This window comes from Schistocerca piceifrons, chromosome 1 (genome assembly GCF_021461385.2).
Source record: "Schistocerca piceifrons isolate TAMUIC-IGC-003096 chromosome 1, iqSchPice1.1, whole genome shotgun sequence".
NCBI lineage: Eukaryota > Metazoa > Arthropoda > Insecta > Orthoptera > Acrididae > Schistocerca > Schistocerca piceifrons.
Window position 1 is genome coordinate 760,796,738 of NC_060138.1, and position 9,108 is coordinate 760,805,845.

General features: G+C 40.3%; 1 protein-coding gene across 1 annotated transcript in view; it reads left to right on the forward strand.

The window, feature by feature from the left end:
- Positions 1 to 6,164, forward strand: part of LOC124774909 (otoferlin-like) — a 188,459-nt gene extending 182,295 nt beyond the window's left edge. The window contains exons 18-20 of the mRNA XM_047249587.1: positions 383 to 462; positions 5,806 to 5,955; positions 6,147 to 6,164. Coding sequence (XP_047105543.1) covers positions 383 to 462; positions 5,806 to 5,955; positions 6,147 to 6,164 — 248 coding nt within the window. The remainder of the gene's footprint in view (positions 1 to 382; positions 463 to 5,805; positions 5,956 to 6,146) is intronic.
- Positions 6,165 to 9,108: the final 2,944 nt, after the last annotated feature.

The window sequence follows — 9,108 nt, forward strand, 5'->3', positions numbered from 1 at the left end:
ACATCGACATAATTCAGAGCCGTGCTGCTAGATTTGTTATCGGTAAGTTCGATCAGCAAGCAAGTATTACGGAGATACCTCGTGAACTCAAATGGGAATCCCTGGAGGGATGGGCGACGCTATTTTCGAGGAACGCTATTGAGAAAATTTAGAGAACCGACATCTGAAGTTGACACCAGAATGATTTTCCGGCCGCCAACATAGATTCCGCGTAAGGACCACGAAGATGAGAGAAATTAGGGCTTGTAAATAGGCTTATTGACAATCGTTTTTCCGTCCGTCTGCCTCACATTTGCACTCCATTCTTGTGTATATAAAGCAGTTAAGGAGTTTTTCAGTGATATTATGTGACATTCAACTATCTTGTTTTCAATTGTTTTAGAAAAAAAGAAACTGTGGGACTTCTTTCGGTGTAGAAAAACTCCGCTGGACGATAAGGAGAAACTTCTACAAGAAATACAGGTATTCAATTTTTTTAATACGAAGAGACACAACTCTTCCTATCCGTAGAGTATTAAAACAAATTTTCTCTCAAAAATTAATCTAATAATATTGTATAAAATGATATTTGTAATGTCAAATATAGCACATCTCGATTAATATGCCATGATCCCGGCTACAAATATGCTAAGGATATTCTAAAAATATAATATCTGTAACTCGTTTGGTATGGTCTAATGAAACAGTCACTATCAGAAATATTATATTGAGCAGACCTTACGCATATCGGACATGAAATATGACAGAGTATTATCTTATTTACATTCATTTCTTACATTACGTAGAATAAACGGTGAATATACCGTTAGATTTTCGCTAGTGTGGCAAGACTTTCTGACATCCACGAAATTGCCCGTGGTACACAACTGATACACAGTGATCAGATATTACATATTTAGGTATTGTTTTAGAACAACTACGTTGCTTCGGTGCTGTCGTTGTTGGTACTGAAGCAGTTTACGTCTTTGACCTCTGGAGTGTTACTATAAAAAGTATCGTGTGAACGTGTAATATAACTTTTGACTACACAAATACTCTGGCAGTGACTGCACGAATATTTTCGCAACAATGATAATATTTCATGCTGTAACAAATGTAGGAACGGGCAAAGGAATGCATTTTACGAAACGCCGTCTATATAGTTCCTTCTGACGGAAATACTAATAAACCTTAACTAGAGTTCATTATGTAACAATAAAAGCTTAGTGCCTGAGAATATAAACTAATCGTCACATATTCCAGTCATGCATTCAGCAAGAGTCTGCAGCTTCAGACCTAAGGTTTCTCTTCGAAAAATATATTAGCTTGGATAGATGAATCAGTCTAGTCAACAGACTGAACATCACAGCACGACAATTTATAAAAGTAGAGATTATTTTATTTGCAAATATTAGGAATAGAAGTAGTTGGTAAAGGTCTCATGGGTTTTCAGAGATTTTCAGAGATTAGATCTCTGTCGAAATGATTCAAAAGTTGGTTTATCTGGGCTCTCTAGACAATTCTGATTTCCAGGATTGATTTTGAGTTCGTTTCTTCAGACCACTGTGAGTAACTATATGTGTTTGGCCACATGCAAAAAAATTCAAGCGTAAAGGTTTACACTGATTCGGCACGAGAAAGAAGCAAGTTATATAACTGTCCACAGAGACGATTTACATGCAAACCGTACGGACGTACCCTTGGTGACAAAAGTCGTGGAATAGCGATGTGCACGTATACAGATGCGGTGGTATCACGTACACAAGGTATACAAGGGCAGTGCATTGGCGGAGGGGTAATTTGAACCAGGTAATTCATGTGAAAATGTTTCCAACGTGATTGTAGCCCGATGACGCCAATTAAAGACTTTGACACGGAATGGTAGTTGAGACTAACTCATGGGACATTCCATTTCGGAGATCGCTAGGGAATCCAATATTCTGAGCTCCACAGCGTCAAGAGTCTACCGAGAATACCACGTTTCAGGCATTACCTCTCACCACGGACAACGCAGTGGCCAACGGCCTTCACTTAACGACCGAGAGCAGCAGCGTTTGAGTAGAGTTGTCAGTGATAAGAGACAAATAACACTGCGTTAAATAATACCAGAGCTCAATGTGGAACATAGGACTAACGTATCCCTTAGGACAGTGCGGCAAAATTTGGTGTTAGTGGGCTATGGCAGCAGACGATCGACGCGAGTACCTTTGCTAAGAGCACAACTCCTCCAGCACCTTTCCTGCGCTCGAGAGCATATCGATTGGACCGTAGATACTGAAAAACCGTGGCCTCGTCATATGAGTCCCGATTTCAGTTGGTAAGACCTGATGGTAGGGTTTGAGTGTGGCGGAGACCCCATGGACCAAAGTTGTCACCAAGGCACTGTGGAAGATGGTGGTGGCTCCACAATAATGCTGCGTGGTGTGTTTACATGGAATGGACTGGGTCCTCTGGCCCAGGTGAGCCGATCATTGACTGCAAATGGTTATGTTCGACTATTTGTGGACTTCCTGTTCTCAGACAGCAACGTAAAATTTATGGATGACAAAGCGCCATGCCACCGGGCCACGATTATTCGCGATTGGTTTGAAGAAAATTCTCGACAATTCGAGTGAATGCATAAAAAGTTCTCGGTTTACTTGCCGCGTCAAATTTGGATAAAATCCCAAGCTTTCGATGACTACCTCCGTCATCTTCGTCAGGGGTAAAACTGACTATCGTGGACCGGTGAGGCTTCCGCTTTTATGAGCAGCGGAAGCCTCACCGGTCCACGACAGTCAGTTTTACCCCTGACGAAGATGACGGAGGTAGTCATCGAAAGCTTGGGATTTTATCCAAATTTGACGCGGCAAGTAAACCGAGAACTTTTTATGCAAGGACTCCGTCGCGAAAGACTTCGTAGTCAATTCGAGTGAATGATTTGGCCACCCAGATCGCCCGACATGTATCCCATCGGACATTTATGAGGCGTAATCGTTAGGTCAGTTCGTGCACAAAAACCTTCACTGGCAACACATTCGCAATTATGAACTGCTGTAGAGGCAGTATGACTCAATATTTTCGTAGGTGACTTCCAACGACTTCCTGAGTCCACGCCACGTCGCGTTGCTACACTACGCCGAGCAAAAGGAGGTCCGACACGGTATTAGGAGGTATCTCATGACTTTTGTCACCTCAGTGTATAGCGTAAAGAAGAGAGCCATGGCAGTCTCCATAATGGCAAAGACTAGAATATTTTAGAATCTGAACAGAGAGAATGAACCTGTGACTCCAACTGATAAAACTACAGTCTGAGACGCATTGTCGTCGCAGCATGTCTAACGTAGTGTGTCTGGTACCAATAACAAACGCATGAGATCGTGCATCTATTGTTCCATAGGTACAGACAAAGAATCGCGTGACACATTGCTGACACGTTACTGGTGCACACATATTCATAATCACAGGGAGTATAACACGCTATGACTAGCTCTGAAAGTGTCGGGATCGTACTGCAGCAAGGAACTGAATGTGTTTAAGAACAGTGCCTTGTTGCATCTACGACAGTGTTACTGGCATTAATTATTCAAATAAGGACAGTGTTTAGTGACTAGGGCGACCTCACAGCGCGTATAGAAAGTAACGTACCAAAATGGACATAGGTTGGTTTGACCATAAAAACAAACTGGATTTGATTGTATTTTAGTCACGAAACTAAATCGCTGGTAAAATATCATTTCTATTATAACTACGTCATAAGATTGGATTACAGACTAAATAAATTACCAGTGATTAAAATTTTCAGATACTAGCATTAATGCACGACACGATGTGTTGTAGATTACAGCTTGTGAGGGGAATGTATGAACAACATCTTCCTCACGTAATTCACCTACTGAACACGTACTTGGTACTTCGTACTGAGCACGTACGACAAAGAAGTGAGACATACACCTAATAAAAGCTTCACTATCTCATGGCAATGCTTTCTCACAGTTTGGACAATAAATTTCTTCGTGCTCCCTTAGGTACTTCGCAACAGATAATCGAACAAATTGGCATCACAACACAACAGTGACAACATGTTGGCTACTATACTGCTGAACACTATATTAATTGTAATTATTGTTAGTGAACAGTGCTCAGACGCAAAGCATTGGCAGTCTGAAGTCTGCCAACTTGTACTAGTTCAGAAGCAAGAAATCCAGTGATCAAGTGATTTACAAACAGCGCAGGGGGGGGGGGGGGGGAGGGGGATAAGTATGATATTTGAATTTGGTTGATTTTAAATAGGGGTGCAGGGTATGGGTGAAGAAAGTGTCGTTAGAGAGGGACTCGATGCAGAGGAATCATGTTATGTACAAATATCTACCCTCAATACGGATAATTAGCTTTCTTTTTTAAGAAGGAACTGTAGGAAGCACTCGTAATGCACTCAGAATGGCTTCCCATTTTATAAAAAAAACAGGTTGTTTAAAATAAGCAGTACCAAATGTTCGTGTTTGTGTTTTAGTAAAACGCACATGAAAACTAAATATTTATCGTTCGTCATTTTAAAAATAATAGTTCCAAGAAAATTATTTTTCTTTTTAATGTTTAGTTAGGTGTTAATATTGACGGCGGTGGTGGTGAGGAAGGGGGCTGTACTAGCTAATATCTTGGAACCGCTGGAACATAGGGGTGGCTGAAATGCCGAAGAAGCAGAACTGATAGACGTTGGGGAAAAGCTTTATATTTTTCAAAAGTCAACTCAGAAAAAAATTTGAAAACGTTTTCTATACACCATAGATAATGAAAATAGTGCCAGATAGCTAAGAAAAATGTGCAAGGTTTAGCTGAAGGAAGTGTACTACTAAAATATACCAATCTAGTGTAAAATATTCAAACGTGCAAATTCTTACACATTCAGCAACATTGCATGTACAATTCCATGAAAGTACTCATTTAATCATCTAGTAAATATTCACCTAAACGAATTTCGAAAGGATTAGAAATAAAGAACATTATACACTATATTCATAGAAGCTGCATGACCGATTTGTCTGTTTTCCGATCCTCAGTTACTGTTCAGATCAAAGTCTGCTACGTTGTAAAATTATATAGTATTAATCTTGGTAATACAATGAGAATCTACGTTCGAAGTACCTAGAACAACCAAGTACAACGCTTCCGTTTCTTTTGACCACTGAATGCCAAAAACTGCGGAGAAATTATAGAAGAAAAATAAACTGACATGATTAGCGGTCGGTTTTTCATCGTTACTATATTGTCAAGTAGAAGAAGCTAAGATCTGGAAGTCTGTCACTTTCAGAAATTCCACAACAGAATGTAGTTTTCAGAATCCGGGAAACTAAATCACGTTATCACTTCTTCATTTTCTCCGTGAGTGGGACATTTTCTATTCTAAGTGTGATTGACACTACACTGCTGGTATTATTTCAGACAAGGAGTGTTTCTTACTGCGCTAACCATTTCAAACTCAATGTATTTATGTTCTGGTACTTTTTGCAGTTTTTGCCTTAGTTTGTTACGTTTTGAATATCTGTCACACAAGTATTCTCCAGTTACTACATTTTCTCTACATTCCTACGTCAATTTTAAACAAAATTTTAAAGATATTTTAAAGTAGAGTACAGTGAATATTTTTAGCAAACTTCTTGCGAAATTCCATTCGCACCACACTTTTAATTGGAAACTCAAACATTTTTACTTTTTTTTGTCAGCTGAAGAAAACACGTCCCAGACACAAAATTATTATAATTCTGTTTCCACGTCAAGTCTATGTGATGTACAAAACTCACTTTTAACTGTGTGCAAACCTCATGTTCGGATTTACTAATGCCATAGGAGCCAAAGAAAGACGAACCTGAGCGTAAAAAGAAGGGTCGCCTCGGAATGGGACTGGTGTGGCGTCGTAAGCACGCAGCTCCCACCATTGCCGAAGAAGAAATTGAAGCCCCCGACTGGTGGACCAAGTACTACGCCTCACTGCCGCAGGTCAGCCTCTGTTCTAGGCCCAGCTGGCGTGGCTCGTTCGGTGGTAACATTTAATTTGTTTCTCTTAGAAAGATTTAAACTAAGTGGATTGCGTAACAGTATAAAACGAAGTACAAAAGCCATTCACAGCAGAAACAGAGTTCATGTGCAGTGGGATTAGAAGATTTTCAGGAGGTTTAACGGTTTTTCAGGCTGTTCAGGAAAAATAGTGTAATTTCCCTCCGCAGCATCAGTTTCAGGTCACTCTTGCAGCCACGACCAATGCAAACTTTCATGGAACAATGTCGAAAATCTCTTCACTCCTTTCTCTGCCGGAAGCGTGTAGTGTGAAAGCAGATTCACATATCGCCCTGTATCAAACCAACGGTGTGGGTATTCAACACAACAGAGCACACACAGTCACTCATACATATAAAGACAAAGGCAAGGTGGTGTGGGAAACATATAGAAAGAGACACTCACTCAATATAAGTGCTCATCAGAGAGATTATAAGTCTCTACCAGAAGATTACAATAGAAGACTGCTACCACACACGAAAAGAAGTTACACATGGAGAGAGTATTTTGAATTAATACACAATACTACGTAACAAAACCCTATTTGAAACACTTAACTAATTATATAAGAACACTTTCTTAAAGAAAATGTAGTGCACCAAACATCTTGGTTTATCCAAAAACAACTGGTTCTCAACTCACTCCTCCCGGTTCTCAACTCACTCCTCCCCCCATCTCTCTCTCTCTCTCTCTCTCTCTCTCACACACACACACACACACACACAAATCAAATTAGTTTCTCCCTAGCAGGCACATCACGAAAACTTGCACCAAAAATTCAAAATTAACGCCCCATTAGTCAAAACGAGAAACAAGTGGAGCGAGCGTCGACAGTAACAAAATCGTCTCTCGATGAATATGGTGACATAATCTTAAAGGTACCTGCTTCTTTTAATTTTTGGTTATACCAATTTTCACCTGCTCTATGTTGCATACTGTCATAATATTGTTGCTTGACATGGCACTTCTCTTTAAAAATATTCTCGATTTTTAGCTTATTAAGTATTGTCTTGAACTCAGATATAGTTGGTTCTGTATCCTGAATAATACTAACAATTAATATAAGCAACTGCACACTGTCATCGAAGATACCTTGAATATTGTTTTTTTAAGACTGTGTTATTTATTAGACCTGTCTTATCAATGATTGGTTTTAGCAGTGGGCTGTGCTAGTCTGCAACTTTGTGGTAGGAATTAAAGAACCTCACTGATTGCTAGAAATTCATTTCGAAAGAAATATCTCAGAAATATGTGATGAAACTATAATCAACCTCCATTTCTTTGTTGTTTTCTGTTAAATATGCCAACAGATTTTTAAGATTATTTATGATGAGGCTAAAATTTTCTGTAGATGCTCCGTACATATTTAAAATTAGAAAGGACTTAATATGAAATATTACTATCATCACACATGCTTGCAGGTACTGCCCTGTTGCGAAATGTATTAATATTACTAGCTGCGCCCCGCAGTGTTACCCGCTGTTAAACAATCATTTGTAAAGAATTTAGAATTTTGGGGGTAATTTCTTTCTCCCAGAGCTGTGCTGATGTCTCACCCCCCCCCCCCCCCCGCCCCCAACCGGGATTTGGCGGGAAATTAAAATGGCGGTGCCCTTTCCGGGACTCAGATGAGGTCATTTTGGACGGAAAGCCCAAGTGCACCCCACAACACATGGAAACTGTCTGGATGCAGAAGAGGAATGTCACGTTAGTGTACTTTATTTACTTCGGTTGAACTCAAGTGAAGATCGGTCCTAATTAATCATAAAATCTGTCCTAACAACATAACTATATGCATAGCGCTACACAAGGAGTGCCTAAAATCGCAATACAGCTAAAAAATTGACGACGCCTTACAACTTGTGTCATCCTGCTGGGAAAATATTTCACAATATCACTCGAAACTAGGAGCATATGTACTCAAACTCTACGCTTCACCTACAAGCTTGTGGGAAAAATGAAGGAGTGAAAGGTACTATCTTTATTTTTGGTGGGAAGTGTTCAACTGATAAGTTGCTGGTGTTGGACAGAGAGTAGTTTATTAAGTGTATTACCTGTAAGCATACAACTGAGGACTGCGTCTATCACTGCTTGTCGTGGGAGGTTGGTACGGATGAATCCCCCTGCATTGTTCGACAATCAGTCTGTAGGACACGTAACTGAAGCCAATACATGCTGGCACACCTGATGGAAAATGCTTTACTGTTCTAACTACACGTCGAAATTGTCGTGAAAAGAAAGGCAGCACTTGTGATCAACGGCTAATAATGCAACACATGTACAGGGAAAAATCGTTATCCCAAAAGATTGCAACAGGAGAGAGGGCAGTTGAACGTACATTCTCCTTGATGTACAGCCAGTAACCAGCGATATTATAAGCACTTCTACCTCCCCTCATACCTCCCCCTCCCTCTCTCTCTCTCTCTCTCTCCACATACGGTGGGGACACAGGCTTCTTCAAACAGACAACTGCTACCACACTCCACAAGTTTCTCTGCGGCATACCACTACCCCCCCTGCGGTCGCTGGCTGCACCCATACCGCCTTGAGGTAATGATTCAAGCACTGGCCCTTCGCCAAGACAAAAGCATGTAACGCCAACTAAACAATGTAAGATAAACGATGCTAAAATGTAGCCACACTCTAGCCAGAGCACAGCTGCGTTGGGCGACAACACACAGCAGACCGACCACCAATGCCTCCAGCAGTCAGCCGTTCTGCTAGGAAAAACAGTTCACTGTATCGATTGCATTTAACGTCAACACATCTCTTACAGGCGACCATCTATTAAAAAGGAAAACAGAATTACGACCATAATAAATGTCCACATTTCATGAAAATAAGTGCAGTCAATTTTCTTTTAGTTTTATGAGCAAAATCGGTATAGTTTTTACGTTTGACAGTAGGATACAATTCGCAGACATTGGTGGTAACTCAATGTACAACAATAAGTACAACTAATGCGGGAAGTGTGATTGAGGGTACTTACGTTTCCGACTTGAAAAGACATATAAAATCCATTAGTTTCCTATGAGACATAACAGCAGTCTCCTGACTTCATTCAGAGGGAGATATAAACTGACGATGCCTTCCTAA